Source organism: Cervus canadensis, chromosome 31 (genome assembly GCF_019320065.1).
Source record: "Cervus canadensis isolate Bull #8, Minnesota chromosome 31, ASM1932006v1, whole genome shotgun sequence".
Lineage (NCBI taxonomy): Eukaryota > Metazoa > Chordata > Mammalia > Artiodactyla > Cervidae > Cervus > Cervus canadensis.
In genome coordinates, this window is record NC_057416.1 from 31,213,546 (window position 1) to 31,237,984 (window position 24,439).

At 39.3% G+C, this 24,439-nt stretch overlaps 1 protein-coding gene across 6 annotated transcripts in view; it reads right to left on the reverse strand.

Annotated features, from left to right (window-relative positions):
- Positions 1 to 24,439, reverse strand: part of NSD3 (nuclear receptor binding SET domain protein 3) — a 99,092-nt gene that overhangs the window by 11,426 nt on the left and 63,227 nt on the right. For 4 of the 6 annotated variants that reach the window (XM_043453962.1, XM_043453963.1, XM_043453965.1 and 1 more), the window contains 8 exons: positions 22,132 to 22,262; positions 21,409 to 21,537; positions 20,256 to 20,382; positions 13,221 to 13,418; positions 12,352 to 12,525; positions 8,348 to 8,494; positions 4,961 to 5,117; positions 107 to 309 (listed from right to left, as the gene is read on the reverse strand). In XM_043453962.1, the coding sequence (XP_043309897.1) occupies positions 107 to 309; positions 4,961 to 5,117; positions 8,348 to 8,494; positions 12,352 to 12,525; positions 13,221 to 13,418; positions 20,256 to 20,382; positions 21,409 to 21,537; positions 22,132 to 22,262 (1,266 nt within the window). Of the gene's footprint in view, positions 1 to 106; positions 310 to 4,960; positions 5,118 to 8,347; positions 8,495 to 12,351; positions 12,526 to 13,220; positions 13,419 to 20,255; positions 20,383 to 21,408; positions 21,538 to 22,131; positions 22,263 to 23,068; positions 24,362 to 24,439 lie in introns of those variants that run through there. The other 2 variants (XM_043453966.1, XM_043453967.1) reach the window with 2 other exon arrangements.

Here is a 24,439-nt window from a genome sequence, read left to right on the forward strand (position 1 = left end):
GTGAAAACTCCCTAACACCAGAAACATGTCCTCTGCAAGTGAGAAGTGCGGAGAGATCAACACAGGGGTGTCGGTTCTGAGTCACGGTGAACGTCATCCGATGTACCTTTTTTGAAGGTCTTGTTAATACTGGTCTGTCCATCAGCAAAGCTTTTGTCTCCTTCAACGTAAGGGAACACTCTGCCCTGGTGGACCCAGTAGTAGTCGTGAGAGCCGAAGAAGAACACGGGGAAGTCGCCCAGGTCGTGCTTGAGGCCCTGGATGTTGAGCGGCACAGACCGGGGATTGCAGATCTCAGCCGGCCACCATCTGAAAGCGGGAGGATGGAGAGTCACACTAAGCTTTACATGGCCGGCGGGAGCCAAAAAACATTGGTTTTGTACTTTGTAATTTTCATTGCAAGTCTAAGGACACAGAACACCTCGCTTATCTTTAATCCTGCCCAAACCACATGTCATTTAACAACATACTGATGAACGAGTTAATGAATGAAATGGTGAACACAGACTGAACAAACTAGGCCCTAAACACCCAATCTGATTTCTTCCTTAAATATTAATATTTGATATTTATAAAAGTACATATATCATAAGAATAAAGCATACTAATAAGGTTAACAGTGAAACTACAATACAACTTAAGAATTAGAATTGGCCAATAAAATATTCCAAACCAGATTTCAGTCCTGGAAAAGTCACATTTTTCTCCAAATGTGACATTCTTAATTCCAAGATTGTTTTTCAAGCTACAGAAGTTTATTCCTGGCAGTCAAGGGAATCATTTGAGGATAACCTGATGCTGTAGTAAAGAAGGCCTGCTCCCATTCAAACGGACATTTTCTGACTCTCTAATCAACCAGGATAAAATACATTCTGGTCAAATGTACTAGGCTTTTATCAGTGTGTACTTCAGAATCTAATTCATCCTAGATCATAATAGACGTGGGATTTGGGACAGGCCTGAAAAAATCATGCTTCATGTGATGACTGGTCCACAGTGATCACTGGGGGAACCACCCATGAGGTGCACTGGAAGATTTCCTGCAACTGGGCAAGTCAGGAACTGGAGGGTGAAGCCCCTGTAGTACATAAGATCGTTGATACCAACAGTAGATGCACACAAACTTAATTTTTTTCAGTCCCATTTTATACATGCCTAATAAAACCATTTATTTAATGAACAATGAATGACATTATTGGGAAGATAAACGATGAACATGCTTCACCTAAAAGCACCCCATGTTCACCTATGGGTTAATTAAAATGTGGGTAGAAGCCAGTGTTCAAATTGTTAAAAACAACACTATTCTGTGTAAGCAGTACTTGGTTCCCCTCAAAGCAGGCTGGGCAGTGGTTGTATTTCTGCTTCGTGTTAAGGCCACGTGTGGGGTGCATGTGGTAACCACACACACTGGCTCAGACAGACGGGGGTGTGATTTCTGCCAGCCGTGTTCCAGGCCCACGTCTCCCCCAGGAAGCCTCACATCAGAATAGCTAGTTATTGAAAAGAAACAGTTCCATGGGGCCCAGAGAGGTCTGATTGGAAAAAATACATTAGGAATTAGTCCATGTATATAAAATCAGGCAGATAAAATGTCACTGGCCTGTGAATGGGACCTCTGCTTTGGGCCTCTTTAAATGTCATGTGATTAAAATTTAAGTGTTAAAATTAAGTCAAATATATTTTCATATTCATAAAGTTTTTTAAAAAGGGAAATATATAATGGACAGCATGGTGACTATAGTTAATGATACTGTATTGTATTTGAAAGTTGCTAAGAGAATAAATCTTGGCCATTCTCATCAAAGTTCAGCTTTTTTGGGTGCTACCTGTCCTGAACTCCTAGTCTGGCTCCCTGCCATAAATGGTTTGCTTTCCTTCAACACACACAAAAAAGTTCTCACCACAAGAAAAAAAACTGTAACTATATATGGTGATGGATGTTAACTAGATTTACTGTGGTGACTGTTTTGCAATGTATACAAATGTCGAGTCATCATATTGTATACCTGAAACTAACATAATGTCAATTACATTTTCTTAAAAGGCAAAAGAAAGTTTTAAAAAGGAAACATTCTGAAATTTATCTGAAGACCTTGGGGCTTCCCTGGTGGCTCAGTGGTAAAGAATCAGCCTGTCAATGCAGGAGATGAGGGGTTGATGTGGGAGACGACCCTGGGTTGGGAAGATCCCCTGGAGGAGGAGGGCATGGCAACCCACTCCAGTATTCTTGCCTGGGAAATCCCATGAACAGAGGGGCCTGGAGGGCTGCAGTGCATAGTGTTGCAAAAGAGTCAGAGACAACTCAGTGAGCAAATGACAACAAAGCCTTCTTATACTACTTCTGATATTTCTTATCCGGGAATATCTTATTATTCGTCAAACCTGTACCTATCCCCTCCTGGAAAATATATATATATTTTAAATTATAAAAGCACTGTGTGCCAGTCAGAATCACCATCATTAAGAAGTCTACAAATAGCAAATGCTGATGGGGGTGTGAGGCAAAGGGAACCCTCCTACACTGTTGCTGGGAATGTAAGTTGGTATGGTCACCATGGAGAACAGTATGGAGGGTGCTCAGAACACTAAAAACAGAACTACCATGTGACCCAGCAATCCCACTGCTGGACACATACTTGGACAAAACCATGATTCAAGAAGACACGTGCACCCCTGTGTTCATAGCAGCAGTATTTACAATAGCCAAGACATGGAAACAATCTAAATGTTCACTGACAGATGAGTGAATGAAAAAGATATGGTATATCTATACAATGGAACACTACTCAGCCATAAACAAGAATGAAAAAGGCCACCTGCAGCAACATGGATGCATCTAGAGATTATCATACTAAGTGAAGTAAGTCAGAGAGAAAGACCACTACATACGGTATCACTTCCATGTGGAATCTAAAATATGGCACAAATGAACTTATCTACAAAACAGAAATAGACTCACAGAGAGGACAGACTTGAGGTTGCCAAGGGGGATGGAGGGAGAGGGAAGAACTGGGAGTCTGGGGTTAATAGATGCAAACTATTACATAGAGAATGGATAAACAACAAGGTCCTTCTGTAGAGCACAGGAAACTATATCCAATCTCCTGTGATAAACCATAAAAGAATATAAAAAGGAATGTATGTATGTATGTGACTGAGTCAGTCTGCTGTAACAGCAGAAATTAGCACAACAGTGTAACTACACTTTAATTAAGGACATACCTTTAAAATTATTAAATGTAGTTTTATACACAAAAAAGTGTAGTTTCTTTTAAAAGTTAAAACAATGCAGAAATGTGCAACAGAAAAGCTGAACACGCTTCCTCCTTATAATCTCATGCCCCAGATTATTAATGTTAGATGTTTTTTCCAGGTAATAATACAAACATATTATGTCTAGATCTCCAATTTTTACAAGTTGTATAAGTATACAGAGAGATAATCTATGTACTATTTAACATACTTTCTGAAGTTAACTGTACACTGTGGCCACCCTTCTTCTGTCTTCCAGGCATCCTGCAATATGGATTTGACAAATCCCCTACTGACTGACCATCTGGATTCCTCAAAATTTTGCACTTAGAAATAATACTGCAATGAACATCCCTATGAGGACACTTTTGCCCGTTTGTCCATGTCTTCCCTTAGATACGTTCCCTGAAGGGGAAGTGCTGGGTCCAGGGTGCACAGTCAGTTCCGTCACATGACGCCTCTCTTGTACAGCAGCCCTTGTCTCTCCAGGCCCCCCTGAGCTACAGAGTTAGTACTCTTATATCTCTGCCAGTCTGTTAACTGAAAATAAACTTTGTTTTTTTCATGTACATTTTTAGTGAGGCAGGGCACTTTTCACATGTTTATTTTCCATTTGCTCTTCTTCTGCAAACTGGCTCTTTCTCTGTTCCTTTTTCCTTCAGGAAGGTATTTTTCTTTTCTTACTGAGAGTAGAAGAGTTCACCTGGTTTGATATTTGCCTTTTAAAACTTTATATCTTTTGCTGTAAAGTGTAAAATTATTTATATATTCAAACTGTCCATTTTTAAAAAAAAAAAGAACATGGAAGTTTCCTGTCATCTGTTAAAAAAATTGGTTGGAGGGGAGCTTCTCAATGCCCCTTATCTCAGCTAAAAATGAAGTTTGTTAAATAGGTAAGCAAGCAGCATATTTAAAACAGAGAAAATGACAGAACCCTTGTTTAAAAAAATTACAGCATGTTTGAAATTCTATAGAAACATATTTATGATTCTAATTGAAAAGCAGAACTTTACTGTGTTCTTTTGAATAGTATCCATTTTCTTGGTAAAATAATATACACCTCAAAATGTAGAATGTAAAATTTAAAAAACATATCAGTATCCTTTGGCGTGAAGATTTGTTAAAAGTAAGTTTCTTAAGAGGAGAAAGATTTAATAAAATGATGGCAACCATGCATACTTCTTGCTTCATTCCCTTAAGAACTAAAGGCTCCTAATGAAATAACCTCTCTCTCTAAATTCTAAAAAGCTCCCTCTTTGCAGCTAGTTTAGAGCGTCTAGCTAGAACTATAATAAAACAGATTTAGGGGCAGAAAGAGTTATTTTGGCCAGAATATAAACTGTTAACTTCATTAGAAACCAGAAATGAACATAAATCTAATTAGATTACAAAAAAAAAATTCTTCCCCACTATCCATATGAAACCTTTTATTCCAAGTCCTATTAGTACCATAGTTCATTAGGATAAAATAACTTTCAGAACTTAAAAACAAAAGTCAATCAACAACAAAAAAAAGGGGGTGGGCAATCTAACAACCACTAACCTTCCCAGTCTTCTAAAAACCCAGACTAAAAATGTTTCTTTTCTTTCTTTTTCTGAGGAAGTGGCTGTGCTGTGTTGTACCTGTTTCCTGGCTAAGCTTGTACAGACTATGAACTACTCAACAGTGATTGAATACTTCCTCTTTGTCCTTGGAAACACTTGCCTGTAATTTCCCAGTTTGGCCCAAACAATCTGCTTGTAATGCAGCTTCTTGCCAGCCTTGCAATCATTGCAGTTCCAGCAGCCTTCGGGCGTCTCTATGCTCAGGCACTCCGGGTGGAAGGAGGCTGGACACGACTCGCAGCAGAGCAGTCGCCCACCTTGAAACAAACAAACAGTCTTAATAACTAAGAAGGGAGGAAAGAGAGAGACAAGAAAGTTATCTTTTCAGTGCATTAAATGTGATTCAGATTGAGAGAAATTAACAAAGGGATTGAGTTATATTATAGTGATGGATTAAAATACAAGACAATAAACAGATTTAGCTACTTCAGTCCTTCCTAGAGAGGGCTTCAGTGGCCAGAAACTCAGAGCGTGTGAGGAACTGTGAGTAGGAAAAATATGACTCTTCACCCCTCTGAAATGAGGACTACTGAGGCATTGATTTATCTGAGGGTTAAGACTCTTTAACATATGACAAATAGATGCATAAAATCTTTAGACTTGAGTAGATGTGAGAACAGATTTTCAGAAAAATATGTACTCTTTTTTTCTCCTTGAGAGTTAAAAAAGTAAACAATGGTCATCTTTGTATTTTAATCCAGTGGCACAGAAAACTAAATCCCTTTATAACAATATTAGCGAGAATGAAAATAGCCAATAGGCTGACCACTACTTTTTTCTTCACTTGTAAGAATACAAAAAAGCAAAAGGATCTTGAATTTGTGATTACGTTATCATTACCTTTTCAGGAAAGACAAAAAAAGTCAAACAGGCTATATAGCAGTGGTTTGCAACTTTTTCATCACCAAGGATCCCCTTTCCCTTTCGCATGGACTCATGTTTTCAAATATTTTATCAACCAAAAAAACCCACCAAAACAAAAAAAAACATTTAAAAGCCACAATTATTTTTTATGTTTTAATTAACTACGGAAATATCGAACAGCCAATTGGAGCTTCACATCCCAGTAACAAAACTAGTCTTATCATATTAAATTGTTAAAGTCATAGCCAAATACAGAGAAACTCATCCAACTGTATTTTGCACAAATGGCTGATTCTGTTAGACTTTCTGAAATATTAAACATAGTTCAAAATTTTGTTTGTAATATTTTCTGACATCATATTGAGAACCACTGCTTTATAGCATGAAATAAGTATCAGATAGAATCAAGTATCACATATAAGGAGATCTCTTTAAGTAGCCTAGCAAAATCCTCTCCTTTTAAAAACACAAAATGATTTCTGTATTAAGACGAAAACAGGTGCAGCAAATGAAACAATATTATTTTTAAATGCAAAAAATTAAAGAAATTTGAGGGGAGATTAGGTATTTCAACAAGTGACAGAGAAGAATGTTAATCACTGAAGATGAAATACAATAAAGACATTTACTGTAAAAAAAAAAAAATCATCTTTCCATTGGAAAACCAAGTCTATAACCCATGAGTGTACTGAGATTTAAAGTCTTGTAAGCAAAAGGTTAAGAGCCCACTATATAACTTTATCAAATTATATGCTCCAACCTTTTGAGCGTTTGCTATCAATTTTCCAGAAAATCTTGTCTTCCTGTAGACTTTCAAACTTCTAACTAATTAACATAAAAACAAAAAGAAAATCCATGTACAATCAGTGATGAATTAAATTACTATATTTCCTCTGCTTAAAAGCTTTTACTTCCATCATTTGGATTTTCCCCTTTGTCTGCAGATCTCAATGTGGATTAATTGTTCCAATTCTCCAACCTAGAGATTAGCTGCCTGAGTGGTCTCAGCCTAGGTAGGGAATTCTTCTGTAAGTTTCAAGTAAAATGAAATAATTCATTTTTCCATCAGAAAGAAACGACCAGTAGGGAGAGCGGTCTTTGCAAATAGCTTTGAGGACATGTGATTATTTGGGTTGATGTGGAAAAGTCAGGCTGGCCATTTTTTTAACATTATGGAATAGTCCTGAATTTTAAGTCTTATTTCAGAGGAAATACAGACCCTGGATCATCAGTGAAAATCATCACGATTTTTTGACAAAAATACACAGGGAAATAGAAAAATAAAAATATGAACAATCCACCTTGGTGCTATGCAAGAAAACTGCTTTAGGGTGCGAGAGAAGAAAGGTAACGGTTCAAGCTAAGCAAACAGAGGGCTCAAAATAATTTCAATTCATGTCAAGGCCAATACTGAGTACTGAACACAAAGTAAGCAACAATTGAATTTGTCTAATTTTATAAAGGCGCCAGCAGGGAAATCAGGCATTTCCTAAAATGCCTTGGGTAGTCTAATTTTACTGCACTATGGAATCAGTCAGACCCATGTCCATCTTTGTTTTGGAAACAGGTGGTATCACCAGTAAGATGCCATACTGTGACTTCAATGGAAAACAGACAAAAAAGTCAATAGTCTCTCAACCTCCTTTCCCATGGGTTCTAACCATCTTGCTTAGTTATACTTTCCTTTAGTCATAGGTCGCTACTTCAGATGTCTGACAAACAGCAAACATACATCAGCAGCAGGCAACACAAAGAAAGAAAAAAAAATGAATTAAGTTTTCTTTAAAGATTCTGAGCCTGGCCCCAAATCATACTGGAAATGTATACAGGAAAAGGCCTTCACCTTCTAGGCTATTTATGTTACCCTCTAGAATAATAACTCCCCCAATAATACATTATTGTTAAACTACTTTTTCCCCCTGTATTACATGTAGGCTCTGTAAGGCAAAACATAAGATTTTTCTTCCATAGATTAAATTAACTGGGAGAATATAAATATATACATTTAGCTCTTGGTTCTCTGTGGATAAATTATCCATAAGCTATTCTTCAGTTCCGCTGGGCTGCCTTTCAAGCTCCAGTATTTGTGCATTCTCCCAGCTGCCCACCAATGTCTCCTGAGAGAAGGGCAATTAGTTTTCATAGCAAACATTTAAGAAACAAAATGACAGACTGTATTCCAGAATCAAAATTTTAAGTGTCAGTTATTTTTGTTCTCCTCTGTTTAATAACCTATCTTGTTATTTAGTTGGAAGTTAGTAACAAATTACATCCTGTCTCTTCTATTCTAACATGAATGGTAGTTCAGGCAAAAGAGAAAGAGGTCTCAGAATACATTTCTATATTAAGCAGAATCCTAGTCTCTCAATTTTAATAACTACAGATATATGGAATGTGCGAAAATTTATTCAAGAAATGTAAGTAAAAATTTGTAATAGCGGAATTATTTTAAGCCCTTTTTAATAATTTTGCAGCCATATGAAGACAGTCACAGCCACCAAGGTAGAATTTACTGAAAGCAACAGATGGTGCTTGACAGGCATACATTTTCCCCCTTCATTTAAAGAGAAAAAAATAGGAAATGCAAAAATAAAAGTAAGAGATAAACTATTTTGATTATTACCTTTCTCACATTTCTTTTTGGAAGCTGACGAAGAAGGAATCATAGGTAATTTCATCAACTCTGCACGATTTGATTCATTCAGTAGGTAGTGGGACTTATAGGCATAGGAACTGAACATGGGGTCTGAATGGTCCTGCACTATCAGCCCTATACGAGACAAACAGAAAGATGTGAGCTGCAATGAAACTACCCATGATTCCATGAGGAAAAATAAACCAACACCTACTATGTAGCTGTGCTTCAAGGTGGGGGAAAAAGAATATGAAGAAAAAGAAAGATCTGACAGAAAAGGCTTTCTCCAGTTAGTAAAGGGAGTTTAGGCAACTCAAAGCCTTATCTCTACACGATACACACCCAGAAAAAAACAACTTGAATTTAATTTGAGGATTAAACTGTGTTTGATGTCGTTTTGAAAACCCACTCTGGAAAACAGAGCTATGTTCCTCAATGTTTAGAAGGACTATGATGACAACCCAAAGAACAAAATGACACATGACTTAACAGTGGAAATAAGACCTGGCTACATGACACAGTAGAGACCCTGGTCTTCAGTGCATCAAGCAGCACTGAATGGCAGAACTGGGCCTCTCCTCCTCTCTGCTGAGATCTTTAGATACCCTCAAATTCCAGCTTTCTCAGCCAGACAATGAAGGTTTCCTCTTATCAATATGATACATGATTTTAAAGAAGCCGTAAGTTGCTGAACTTCACTGAGGCACTGCAAATCTCTAAAATTTTGTCCTGCTTGGATAATAACCAACTTAAGCGTTTATAAAAATGTCCTTTCAATCCACTAATACAGCTGTCCTATTGGAGGAAAACACCATCTGCTCTAATCCACCTGTAGCACACACCTCCCCTCCCTCCCTCCTCTTCCTGCCCCGAGCTAAGCCCATCCTGTAGCCGAGGGACCTGCAAGACCAGGGAAACTTTCTGTTTGTGGTTAGCGGTCAGTTTATAACAGTCTAAGACTTTACAGTACGAATCAGGACAGCAGCTTCATAGAGATCTTTCTGAGCAGAAGTTTTGTTTCTAAAGGGTGACCATTTATTATTTTTGGTGGATGTTATCTTCATTTGGTGCTGCTTGACACTGAGACAGATTCAGGAAATATCTCTCATGTGAATGGAACTTGAAATTGCTAACTGATAATACAGAAGAATCTTTGAATAAAGGTTATATAATGTTTAATGAATTTCATACATTTAATAGAGAAAAGTGGTACAGTGGCTTTTAAATAGGGAAGAACAACTTAGAATGTTAAGTAACTTTTATTTTACAGCACCCTCCAGATGAAAGGGAATGCTGAAGAATCTCTACTGCACTGAAATGGCACCTATGACACCATGAGGGGCAGGGGAAGAGGGTTGTTCCTCTAAACACTGAAGCATTTCCAAAAATATTTCCAGATATTTCAGGCTTTAAGAATTAGCTTAATGATTTTAAACAACCAAGAACTAAGACAAAAATCCTCTGTGCAGAGGGAGAAACAACTGCAACACAAGCTAAGTTTCCTAATACCAAAACATAAAGGACTGAAGTATCCCTTTTAATAAGTGTGGGTTTATTACAATTAGATCCCCTTTAAAAAGGAGACCCTCTAGAAATACTGATAAAGGAACACATATTATTTACTTCTGGAGAAGTTTTAAGCCCTTCTCAAATCCTAGCATCTGATCTATTTAGAATAATTTTCTGTAAAATGCTGGAAAAGAAAATGAGTTTCTGTTTACTGTGCAAAGCTGCAGTTAGAGTATTTGGGAATTAAATAATCTTGTTCTTAAAAAGGCATTTCAGTATAGCAGATCTTGCAGAATAACTGCCAAATTGATAAAATCCAAATGTGATCCTGTTGTCAAAACATGGAGTTTCCATTATCTCAAGCTTTTAATCAAGGCATGAAAGTTAAACTTAAAATGGTTAGAATTTGCTCTAAAACTATGTTCCGTGACAAGGGGTCATTTTCTACCTTACTTAAATAAAAAAATACCTGCTTTAAAGGTCACCCAATTATTGAATGAAATAGAGCAAAAGAAAATATTGGTTGCTATACTTACTGATGGTACTTGATTCAGAATGTACTCCCGAGTAAGCCAACACAATAGTTTTAAACTTGATATTTATTAATAAAATGTTGGCTCAGTTACACACACACACACACACACACACACACACCCTCCCTCCCTCCATCACTCCAAGTGAAGGTGAGTAAAAGTAATATTTACAAAGCAACAGAGACTTTATGTTATCACTGACACTCATCTATTTGAAAGTCTCTAAAGCTAGTCGTTCAGTTGTTAGTTCAGTATTTTTACCCTATCATTCCTTGCTTAGGAATGGGGAGATGGACAAGGCACATGCTGACATTTTCTTTGGCTAATGCAACGTGGCATGAGACACGTCCAACCTTCTCCTCCCTGTGCCATCCAGCCTTCAGGGCAGAAGACAGCTGCCCTCACTGCTCTACCCAGCACTGCTCTCTGACGGCGGCCGCCCCACATGCTTGCCCAACGGGCCAACTCAAAGCAGTGTGTACACGGACTCAGTCGGCTGCTACAAAAAGGACTACCAGTTCCTTAATCCTTTACTGTCCACCTCCTCTGGTCTTTTTTTTTTTTAATGAGAGTTACAAAAGTAAAACAACTCAAGATCTATCATATTAGCTAAATTCTATTAAAAATATTTTATAGTACTTTCACCAAATTGAAAGAACTGTCTCCTAAAACAAAACCAAACCAAACACAACCACTATGGATAAAGTAGGTAACTAATGAGAACCCCCTGAATGGCACAGGGAACTCTGCTCAATGCTCTGTGGTGACCTAAATGGGGAGGAAATCCAAACAAAGGGTTAGGATATACGTGAATATAGAGCTGATTCACTTGGCTGTACAGCAGAAATGGAAAATTCCTTAAAAAAAGAAAACAAGATCCCAAACTTCTTTTTCAATATGGGCTAAGCATAATCTAACAGGCCTGACATGTCATAGAGTCCTTTCAAGAATTTCACACTAAGGAAGTTTAGAAAACTCGGCATTTATGACAAAAAAAACCCCCAACAAACTGTGTTTGGGGATATTAGTTGATTTCTAAAATGCTTACACTTTAGATTACACTAAACATTACACTAAAAATTGTTTTTCTTATAATACAGCTGAGACACTCTGTAAAGTTGAATACTCCGTATCATATTCAACTAAAGAAATTCTACTTTAGATTTATCAGGAACTCAAGTTCACTGACACCCTCAGGGACACAATATTGGTTTTAATTGATCAATCTCCTGGCAGACTTAAATATTAACAGCTGGCAAGTAAGAAAGCCTACACTGCAGGCTCTTCACTAATACACCCCATATGTTGCCTTGGCTGTATCCCATCAGGCCTCCCTCGAAGCCAGACCAAAACATGATAAAACACAACATAAATAATTGAAAAATAAATGTGCCCTTCTTGCCTGGCAAGTGAAATCTAAATTAATTGAAAACTCTGGATTAAATAATATGACATGAGAAGATTCTACTTCAAACAGAAGAATTGTTTGGAGAAGTGAAGAGAGTTGACCCTTAAACACTGTGGGGGTGAGGGGTGCTGACCCCCCACGCAGCCAGAATCCTTTGTAACTTTACAGTCGTCTCTCTCCCCCATCTGCAGATTCCACCAGCGTTGGATCGAAGTACTGGAGCACACACTGAGAAAACAGTGCACCCAAGTGGATGCGGGTAATTCAAACCCATGTGGTTCAAGGGTCAACTGTAATCTTTTGATGCTCCAAACAGGAACAGTGAGTACTCGTCTTTAATTCTAAGTTACTAAGAAATTAAGCAGAATTTACCTTAATTTATGGAAGAATTAATATTCTAACAGTCTGAGTATCTAATGTAACAAAAGGGACTGGTTGCTGGAAGTGTTCATCTCTCTTAGGGGTACTCCTGGAACTCGATTTTAACGGGGAAATACACCAACGAACCCAAAAAGACCTGAAGAGAAAGGACTGAGACTCACCTCTGGCGCAAACGAAACAAAAGCCTACATTTACAGCAGAGGAAGAGCTACTGCTCCGTGTGGAATGATTACTGCAGATGAGAACGCAGGAAGACACGAGGGTGCTGCCGGCGGCAATGCAAGCATCTACGGAGTGGTAGGCGACTGGGCACCGCAGACATCTCACCATGCGACCTATTGGAAGACGGTCAGGGAGGAACCTGGGTCACAAGGCATCTGCTGACACAAAGGGACATCTTTGGGGACCCAGTGTGATGCTGGTTATAATAGAACGAAAATCTCCTCACTGGTTTGGCTCTGCCATTCCTATGCTGTATGGTCCCTAAATGTAGTGCCCATCTAGAGTCACTCAAAAAAATTGTGTCTGCTCCAGTGCTGGAGAAATGGTGATTGCCAATATGGCACCTGTTGAAGGAAATTCCAGGGGTAATTTTGAACATATGGAATTCTCTTCTCATGGTCTGAATTAGAACCTAGTATCCACTTATCTTAGGGCTCTCCTGGTGGTTCAGTGGTCAAGAACCCTCCTGCCAATGCAGGAGACATGGGTTTGATCCCTGGGTCAGGAAGATCCCCTGGAGAAGGAAATGGCAACCCACTCTAGTATTCTTGCCAGGATAATCCCATGGACAGAGGAGCCTGGTGGCTACAGTCCATGGGGTCACAGAGAGTCAGATACGACTGTGTTTTTTACTATCTTATTTTACTATCTATTTACCACTTACTTTACTATCTACTGTGGCCCAGCTCCAATAGCTATAGATAAACAAAGGGAGGATGCCCAATGTTCTTTGTAATAATGTGCTTACTGTTTACCATTGCATTTACAACAACCTCAAACATCATCCACTTCCTTAGCTTTGTTTTACCTTTACTTGCTTTGTGGATATCTTTCTCCATAGAGCAGGCAGAACAGCAGTGCTGGGGACAGCGGAAGCCTTTTGATTCAAAGATGGCAGTGGGGAATTTGCGGACACAGGCTTCATGGTAAAATTTCCCACAAGTGCTGACAGAGCAACGCTTCACATCCGTACCAGACACTTTACATGAAAAACACGGGTGCTGGCCTGCAAAATTGGTGAGGAACACAGTTTAAATAAAATCTGGATTAAATAGAAGCAGCTACTGATATCAGAGAGCTAACTCCTCCCCCCACAGATTCTACTACTATGTATATGATTTTAAAATACAAAAAGGTGAAAATAGTTAAAATATGACAATAAAACTTGCTAGAATAATTGATTTTCCACAATAATTGATCATCCATTTGAAGATATAGCACTAAAAGCAATTTAGATCCCCACTTCTCACTTTACACTAAAATAGAGTCCATAGAAAACCTAGAGTAGAATTTTTCAACAGGTGAGAGTGGCAAGGTCTTCCCAACTGAGAATAAAGAAATAACCAGTGAAAACACAGATGTCATCAGATAATCACAATTTCCATTTGTAGATCAGACATAAAATGAAAACTCATAATCCTAATAAAAACATAAAGTTATAGCTAGATGTCTTATTAAAACTGCAGAAAATCAAGGACAAAGAGAAAATATTAAAACCACCTTCAGAGAAACAAGACTGAAAGCTGATAGAAAGAGAAAGCTGGAAGCTAGGGGATGCTGTCACTAAGGGCTGAAAGAAAACTGTTACCAAGCCAGAATTCTGCGCTAGTGAATGCACTCTGCGAGCAGGGGGTGAAGTCAATATGTATTGGGGAGAACTAACAAAACTGAAAATCGGTTCTCTGAAAAAGAACTGATATCCCTGGCAGCAAGTAACTAATAAAAAAATGGAGAAAAAGCAGCAATATTAAGAATATCAGAAATGCAAAATGATGCATCACTACAAATCCTACAAATGTTTAAACAAATAAGAGGATGTCACTACCTTTTTGCATAAATTTGAAAATTTAGATGAATAGATTCCTAAAAAAACAGAACTTATTAACACTGGCACAAAAATAAATAGAAAATATGACAGTTCTATAAACTATTTAGGAAACTGAAACCACAATTAGAAACCAATACAGAAACTATGAAGCTCAGATGGCTCCACTGGTCAATCTGCCAAACATTTTGAGACAGAAACAATGAGAATGGGGAAGAAACAACAACGACAACAAAAAAACGGGAACAAGTGAAAAATAAACACATGTAGAAAAATAAGTGCAACAGGATGACAAAGGATTATGTTTTGTTACATAAAGAGTTCATATGTGATATTATCACTTATATGTAGAATCTAAAAATCAAATGAATGAATATAACACAGTCTCACAGAAAGAGAACAAACTAATGGTTACCAGTGGGAAGAGGTATGGTGAAAAGGGGCAAGATAAGGGTAGGTGATTAAAAGGTACAAACTACTATGTATATAATATATATAATAGGTAAGATGCAAGGATATATTGTACAACACAGGAAATATAATATATTTAATAACTTTATATATATATATAATATATATAATAACTTTAAAAGAAGTATATTCTATGAAAATATTGAATCATTATGGTTTACACCTGAAACTAATACAAATCAATTATGCTTTAACCAATCAATTGGGCTTCTCAGATGGCACTAGTGGTAAGGAACCTGCCTGCCAATGCAGGAGACATAAGAGACTCTGGTTTGATTCCCAGGTGGGGAAGATCCGCTGGAGGAGGAAATGGCAACCCATTCCAGTACTCTTGCCTGGAGAATCCCATGGACAGAGAGCCTGGAGGGCTCAGTCCACAGGGTCACAAAGAGTCTGACACAACTGAAGCAACTTAGCATGCATGCATTAGCCAATCAATCAATCAATACAAAATAAAGGAGAATCATGGGGAAAATATATGTAACATACATAAGCAAAGATCACAAGACTTATGGGCTTCCCTGGTGGCTCAGCAGTAAAGAATTCACCTGCAATGCAGGAGACATGGGGTTTGACCCTTCCATCAGGAAGATTCCATGGAGAAGGAAATGGCACACCACTCCAGTATTCGTGCCTGGGAAATCCCATGGACAGAGGAGCCTAGTGGGCTACGGTCCATGGGGTCACAAGAGTCTGACGTGACTTAGCAACTGAACCACTATAAAGAACTATAAATCAATATAGAAATGGCCTAATATAAAAGTTGGCCAAGGGTATGAACAGGCAATTCTCAGAAAGCCAAAAAGACAAACGGCCAATAAACATATGTCAAAATGCTCAACTTTACTAGTAATTAGATAAATGCTAATTAAAACCACAAGTAACATTCGAAAAAGTCATCAAATAGGAACAAAATGTGAAGAGTTTGCCAGTACTGGCTGTTGATCAGGGTGTGGTGAAACAGGCGCTCACACATTGCTGGCAGGAGTTGCGCTGGAAAGAACTAGCTCAGAAGGGTGCAGAGCAGTATCCCTTCTGAAAGGAGACATCCACTTTCTGTGGCCTGGACATTCTACGTGCTGTCTGCATTAGAGAAGACTTGTACATGTAAAAGGATGTTGACTGAAGTACTGTTTGTAACTGCAAATAACCGAAAGCTGTCATTATTTGCCTTTTAAAATCAGGATTGGCGTTTTCATTTTGTGTCTGTGTGACATAAGTGGCTATTTATTTGGATTCATCTTTTGGGAAGTGTTCAAGTCTTTTGCCCATTTTTCTTATGATGCTATAAAAATTCCAAAGGAAAAAAATGTACAAGAAATCGTTTTTTGTTTTGATTTTTTACAGAAAGTTAGATGTGGTTTTGGAAGTAGCTAACCATTACAATTTGACTAAGTCATAAAGATCTTTTAAAATCAGTACTTACAACTGTGATGTTCAAATATTTGTTATTGTTTTTAACTGGCTTTGTTGCAGAAATAAAATACAGCAGTGTTAAATTGGGTGATTTATAAAAATTCTTCAAAATTAGTCCTTACAAACTGTGATGTTCAAATTTTTTAAAAAATTGTTTTTGTTCCAGAAATAAAGAACAGCAGGTTTTTTTTGGTTGCTGTTGTCCCATTGCATATATATAATTTCAAATTATATTTTAACACATGGGTAGATGAGAAAGAAATACTATTGTTTTTAAAATAACTTTTAGAAATTTAAAAAATTTAAAGAAAATTAGTTTAAAGTTTAAAAGGTTTGGCTTTACCTAATGCATAAACTGCTCCATGTAAAAATGAAACAGGCTTTCATAATGATCAAAGTAAGTCTAATATAAACAAGAAGTGTTGTAACAAGCGGTGCCGCCACACTAACAGGGCTGAGCTATAAACCTCTGTAAGACTCAGGCTTAGGGCTCTAGCACAGGGATGATTCCACTGCTCTCCCTTCTCACTAGGTCATGGGAAAGTCGCTCAGTCGTGTCCAGCTCTTTGCAACCCCATGGACTATACAGTCCATGGAATTCTCCAGGCCAGAATACTGGAGGGGGTAGCCTTTCCCTTCTCCAGGGGATCTTCCCAACTCAGGAAACGAACCCAGGTCTCCCGCTTTGCAGGCAGATTCTTTACCAGCTGAGCTACAAGGGAAGCCCAAGAATATTGGAGTGGGTATCCTATCCCTTCTCTGGGGGATCTTCCTGACCCAGGAATCAAACTGGGTCTCCTGCATTGCAGGTGGATTCTTTACCAACTAAGCTACCAGGGAAGTCCCACTAGGACATGGTCTTCCTTTAGAATAAGAAAGTATTCTTATTACACATTTTATTCAAAAGGGTCAATGAAAGTGTTTTCTATCCGAAAGTCACATTTGTCTTAAACAATACAATGGAAGTATAAGAACTTATCAGGCATGTATCCTGTGATACTTTTTACATGTAACGTGTTTATCTTTTGATAAACAAACAAAAAACCTCCTAAATGACCTTAAAGAATCTGAGTTTACATTGCTAATATGTTGGCAGTGTACCACATTGGTATCCAACTGATTTTCATGTGATAAAAAATGTATCAAAAGCAATTTTAACAAGTTACTCTTGCATTTCCTGGATTATTAATGATGTTTGTAACGAGAATCAACATTTTCTCATGTCTTACTGGCTATTTGTGTTATTTCTTTGGAGAAATGTCTATTCAAGTCCTTTGCTCAATTTTGAATTGGATTATTTATTTATTTATTTATTTTTGGTGTTTTCACCTATGAGTTTTATAGCTTCAGCTCTTATGTTCCGGTCTTTGATCATTTTGAATTAATTTTTATATATATGGTATACGGTAAAGGTCCAAGTTCATTCTTACAAATGTGGACCCAATTTTCCCAGCACCCTTTACTGAAAACACTATTGACCAGTGTTTGCACCCTTGTTAAAAAATCATTTGACCATATATGTGAGTTTATTTCTGGGCTCCCTAATCTATTTCATTGGTTTATGTCTTTATGCTAGTACCACACTATTTTAATTACTGTAGCTTTATAGTAAATTCTGAAATCAGGAAGTATGAGTCCTCTAACTTTATTCGACTCAAATTGTTTTTAAAGCAAATTTCCTTAAATTTTCTAGTAGATGTGTACCAAATTAGATTACATCTAACATTTGTTGGCAGATTTCTGCTGGAGTCTAGAGTTAGAAGAGAAGCCCTAAGAGTGTTTTAAAAGATACATGGTCCGTCCCATCAGTAATTTAAACTACAGGCTGAAAATTTGAAAGCTTAATTGGGCCAGGCACATCTGACTGTGTTACAGGGTTTCAGAAAAAGGCCATGGTAGGGAACGTAGGGAACCAAGAGTACGTGCTTGCTCCGTGTTTACATGTTCAGAACTCATTCTGAAGGCCAAATAAAACAATGTGTAGGTAATCTGACTCTGAGGCTGTCAGCTGGCAAACTGTCCGAAAGTTTTTCTGCAGAGTCTAAATGTGATCAACAAAATGATACCTTACATAGGGAAAAATATAAGTTATTTCTTTAAAACAGCTTCTGTAGCTTAGTTTTTGCCTGTGTATATAAGTGAGGGTGTGTAGGTATGGTCAGGGTACATGATACATGATCCCCATCTACTGGGTCAAGGTGGCAGAAGGCAACGGGAAAGAGCAAGGACTCTGGGGTCAAGCTCTGCCTCCTGGGCCCAAACCCCACTTCATCATGTACGTCTCTGGGACTCTGGGCAAGGCTGGGAACCAAATACTCTAAACCTCAGTTTCACACTTTGCAAAATGGACATAATAATAGTAGTAATCTTATAATGTAATGAGGATCAAACAAGATAAGAAGATAAAATGCTGAGTATTAAGAGCAGCTGGCATTTACAAAGTGTTTGGTTAAAAACAAAAATACTGTTCTAATGGAATTTGGAATATACAAAAGATTTTTGGAGGCATACAAGTAAAAAAGTGTAAAATAAATATCTATGAGAATCCAAATAAAGGGAGGAAAAGAGTAGGAAAATAATAAAGTATCAAAGGTAAAGTCAGCATATCATAAATACTTGACATCCAACTGGCTCCTAGTTCCTCCCAGCAAAACTGAAATAAAACCCACAAGAACATACAAACAGGTTCCTAGAAGCACTACCAGGCCATCTCACAACCAGGTGATTTCTCATTTACATTATTGGTAACATCCTGCTTTCCATGACTTTACCTAGAATCGAGGCTATGACACGGAAGAAATAAAAACTTACATATTTCTTTCTCTATACATTATTTTGACTGGTGGAAGTCTACATACGGGGTATAAGAAATAAATGGTGACTCCCCACCAAACCAATTTCCAGCTCCTCCATCTTTCCACTAAAAATACAGCTGCCCATGGTTACAGTTTGTGATGGACACATATTCTGGTGTATGAAAGCCAAGGGATTTTAAACCAACCTATTGAGCACAAAAATCACAAACCCAGCTGAAAAATAACTCACTCTACAAACTTTCTACAGCTCTTTAGACAAAACACAAATGCATCTCAATGATCTGATAGGTTTTACGGTCAAGGATATCAATAACCTCAGATATGCAGATGACACCACCCTTATGGCAGAAAGTGAAGAGGAACTAAAAAGCCTCTTGATGAAAGTGAAAGAGGAGAGTGAAAAAGTTGGCTTAAAGCTCAACATTCACAAAACTAAGATCATGGCATCTGGTTCTATCACTTCATGGGAAATAGATGGGGAAAGTGTTAAGACTATTTTGGGGGGGCTCCAAAATCACTGCAGATGGTGACTGCAGCCATGAAATTAAAAGATGCTTACTCCTTGGAAGGAAAGTTATGACCAACCTGGATAGCATATTAAAAAGCAGAGACATTACTTTGCCAACAAGGGTCTGTCTAGTCAAGGCTATGGTGTTTCCAGTGGTCATGTATGGATGTGAGAGTTGGACTATGAAGAAAGCTGAGCGCTGAAGAATTGATGCTTTTGAACTGTGGTGTTGGAGAAGACTCTTGAGAGTCCCTTGGACTGCAAGGAGATCCAACCAGTGCATCCTAAATGAGATCAGTCCTGGGTGTTCATTGGAAGGACTGATGTTGAAGCTGAAACTCCAGTACTTTGGCCACCTCATGTGAAGAGTTGACTCATTGGGAAAGACCTTGATGCTGGGAGGGATTGGGGGCAGGAGGAGAAGGGGATGACAGAGGATGAGATGGCTGGATGGCATCACTGACTTGATGGACATGAGTTTGAGTACACTCCGGGAGTTGGTGATGGACAGGGAGGCCTGGCGTGCTGCGATTCATGGGGTTGCAAAGAGTCGGACACAACTGAGCGAGTGAACTGAACTGAACTGATGGTCAAGAAAGAAATCTGACAATAATATGGCTAACTGGTTTGTTTTTTTTCTTTTTGGTCTTAGGAAGCCTAATCACTGAATAATCTTAATCACTGGAACAGCTATGGAAGAGGAGATTCGAGCTCCATAAATGCGTAAGGGAGTGCACCGTCAGAGGAGACAGAGGCTCTCCATACCCCCACCCGCCGCCCCGTATCTACCAGAATAGGGATGCTCACCAGTTTTACACTCAACACAGATGAACTTTCCATCGGGGGGTGATGACAAGCCCAGGCACTCCAGGTGGAAGTGTTTGCAGCACTCTCCCTCACAGGGAATCAGAGAGTCGCCAGAGCTTTCACAGATCTGTAACAAGGCAAAAAAAACCAGCGGTTCTCAAACTGTCCCAGGCATCAGGACCACTAGAGGGCCTGTGAAGACAAGCTTGCTGGGTCCACGGTTTCTGATTAGTGGGTCTGGGTTGGGCCTGAGAATTTCCAGTAAGTATCCTGACAGTGTGCCTGGTCCTTGGCCCTCACTTTGAGAACCATTGAACTAGAAAACTCTTCCCTGCACCCAATATGTACAAACTTTAAAAGTTACACTTGATCTTTGATGATTCCTTTTTTGGAATCTGCAGACTTCAACTTTGCTTCACAGTGCAAAGCAGTATTTTTCAAAAAGGGTAAATAAACCTTAAAAATGGTTATAGCAACTTAAATTTAAGAGAATGTTTTTGAAGGCAGCCATCTGTCCTTTACTTCCAATTAATAAGACAGTATCACAGTGAAGGGGGCTTCCAAGGTGGCTCAGTGGTAAAGAATCCACTTGCCAATGAAGGAAAACTCCAGTTTGACCCCCGGGTTGGGAAGACCCCTGGAGAAGGAAATGGCAACCCACTCCAGTATTCTTGCCTGGAGAATTCCATGGACAGGGGAGCCTGGTGGGCTACAGCCTACGAGGTGGCGAAAGAGTCAGACACGACTCAGCAACTAAACAACAACATCCCAGTGAGGACCCACAGTTTCATGTGAATATTAAGTATTCCAACTCCGAAAGGGAAGAAAAGAGTCAGAAGTGGCTTTGAGGTCTGTAGCTTTAAAGTCACACTGCAATTCAGAAAGATACTACCCTCTCTGGGACTTCCCTGGTGGTCCAGGGGCTAAGACTCCTTGCTCCCCATGCAGGGGGTCTGGGTTCGATCCCTGATTAGGGAACTAGATCCCACATATTGCAAGGAAGACCCAGTGCAGCCAAATAAAGGAATACAATTTAAAAAAAAAAAAAGAAGAAGAAGAAGAAATATACTACCCTCTCTGACAGGACGGAAGCATTTTACTGGCAGGACGTCACGGTCATTGTTTCAAGCTGCAGGACAGGTCCCTTGCCTACCTGACACACAGTGTCCTTCTTGCTCATTCCAGTGCCTCTTCGTGACAGACTTGAATCCACGGACTGCACATCAGAAACGTCTGCCTCTGCAGCAGCTGAAGGGCTGTCGACTTGCTTTCCAAAGCCTGCCTGCATGGAAAACAGAACAGGCTTTTAAGAAAAACAAAAATCTCCTCAAAATTAGGTGCTGTGAAAATCCTAGTAAGCCTTGCTCAAATAAACCTTCCCACAATCTCTTCTTTCTTTCTAAACCCCTGGATACCAGATGTGTGGTGTTTCGAGAGAAACTGTTAAAATGAAAACAACAACAACAACAACAACAAACTTCGCTTCTGGTCTGTAAAACCACAGCCCCCAACCTTCTTGGCACCAGGGACTGGTTTCATGGAAGACAACTTTTCCACAGACTGGGGGTGCAGGGGGTGGCTTCAGGATGATCAAGTGCATTACATTTGTTGTGCGTTTGATTTCTATTATTACTACATCAGCTCCACCTCAGATCATCAGGCCTTAGATCCCTGAGGTTGGAGGCCTATCAGCAAAGTTAAGAGACTCCTAAGTTACAAAATAACCAAAATGTTTCCTTTACTACCAGTTATTTTTTTTTCCCCAATTCCCCATTCTGGCCAAAAGAAAAAAAAAAAAGAGCCAGGCAAAGCATTACTTGGTTACTTGTTTGGCAAAGCAAGACCGCACTGCGCCCAGGCTCTGGGACATACTTACCTGCAGGTCACTCAGCCCTCTGGAATCGGAGTCAGACGTGTCTCTGTATGTGGAACCAGCCATTTCTACGTCGGTTGAGGCGCGGCTCCTTTTCTTTAGAGGTTTACAGGAATCTGAAATCTCGCTGGCACCTTAATACAACACACTGAAATTAATCCTAAAATAGTGCTTAACATTTGTTGTTTTAATTTTTTCTTGTGGGAGAGTATTTTCTTTCCCCAAATTCATCTGTAGTGTGAGAAAAAAAAAAAAAGCATAGCTCTCTTTGTAACACTGAAGTCAGGAGTCAAAACTTCGTAAGCTTCTGACCTTCCTGATGGTGAGTGATGTAATTTACAACCGCTTCTGCTCTCTGAAAACATTTAATTCCGAGCTCCTGCACTAAAGCTATTTTCGAGCACAGAGCCCAAGTTCCGACCTAAACACCAATTCGGTGAGAACTGCAGGACAGCGGATCGATATGGAGCAATGCAAATAGCCGTTCAATTTGGGGGGGCGGGGCGGGGGAAGGAAGACATAAAACCCAACACACTGTGCAGCTTACAAATACGGTTGCAGAGACACCTCCTTCTTGTTTTTTATTAGGGATGTGACAAATCTTTGATTTGTATTCGATTCGTACACGGATAGTGCCATTTTCCCCCGAATTTTGCATTTCAGATGATTATTGCCCCCCCTCCCCCAGATAAATCCTGGATGTTCACAAATGTTCGTCTGAGACTTCCTCGGTGAAGGGCAGGTACTGTGACCATTACAAGTGCTGCAGCACCGCGACATACGTCATGCCATCTAGGCGACACAGTGCTGAGGGCTGTAAACAGACAATCAATGTTCAAGCGCAGCCGAATCACGAACAGCTGGATGAGAGGCCTCTGTGTGGAATTGGTGCGGGAAGGAATAAGTATGAAGGAAAAAAAAAAAAAAAAAAGGCAGAGAGTAGTGTGGAATTTTTTTTTTTTTTTAAAACTGTGTGTAATACAAATCCGGCCAAAACAATAGTGCAAAAAGTTACAAAGCAACAATCTCTCAGGCTAATGCAGTATAGGCTATACAGAAACAGCCACGATGGAACGTGTGGATCAGCCACGGTGGATACCAAAGGAACCAAGGAGACGCTTAATATTTCAACCCACAGTTTGTGTTTGGGAATTTTTTTTTCCCCCAGAATTTCCATACAACAGACAGACATCTTAGATCAGCCCAGCCAGCTATGGTGGAGGTGTGCAGTCCCGAAGAGACCCAGGAGGAACAGGTCTCCCGAGGGCCGTGAAGATCCACAAAGGCTGGGCAGGGAGCAGTACTTGGTGTGTGGCCACGGTCTGTGGTGGAAGATGTGGGCCTCGTGACTGCTCAGGTTAACCGGAACCTCGTCATCACATCCCGTCCTACAAGGTTTTCAACTGAGGGTTTCCTTACATCTATAAAGTGAGGGTGCCTGCCCGTGATAACGCTGATTAAAAAAAAAAAACACAAGTACACAAATCTATCTCCTTCATTGTTGGTGTATGGACTCAGAACACCACCACAACATATTTCCTTGGCCTAAAAGATCACTGGATTAACAAGGAGTTTTAACAGAGGAACAGGAGTGCTGTACTGAGAGGCTTTCGGAGGGAAACACAGGTACCGCCATTTCCGATGAGTTTCTGAAAATGCTAGAAAAAGGACAGACTGCCCACAGGCAGCCACCACGCTGTTCTCCATGATAACGGCACTAATGTTAAAAAAAATAAGAGCTTTTAATGATTGTAATGTATACAGTTTGGGCTGTTTGGCAAAACCCTGCGATGTGCATTAATGATGCTTTATTTAAAAAGGCAAAACCGAAAAAAACAAAAAACAAAAAAACCCCCAAAAACAGTCCATGTTGAAATTGATCAGTGTAAGTTAAACGATGGTTTTTTTAGGCTGGACCCATGATTTAAGCTGTACCCATCCAGCTCAGACCAAAAGAAAAAAAAAATCATCTGAATGTTAAAGCAATTGTTCAGAGTCTTGAAGAAGAAACCAGGCAGGAAAACGCCAATAGTGATGATTGGCAAAATCAAAATCGAAAACAAAGAAACTGTTTTATCGAGCCGCCGACAAAGAAATCTTGCATGGAGACTACAAGTCTGGAGTTTCTGGGATGAAATTGTACAGGAATCTCAGTCCACAGTTTCCTCAATCGCTGCGGAGACGGAGCTGTCACTGAATCTGACAGAGCCCTGCACGCCCCGGTCCGCCGACCCTGTGGAATGGTGGAAACACAACGCAATCAGGCCTCCTAATCTCGCAGCGATCGCGATGTCTTTTCTTGGAGCTCCGC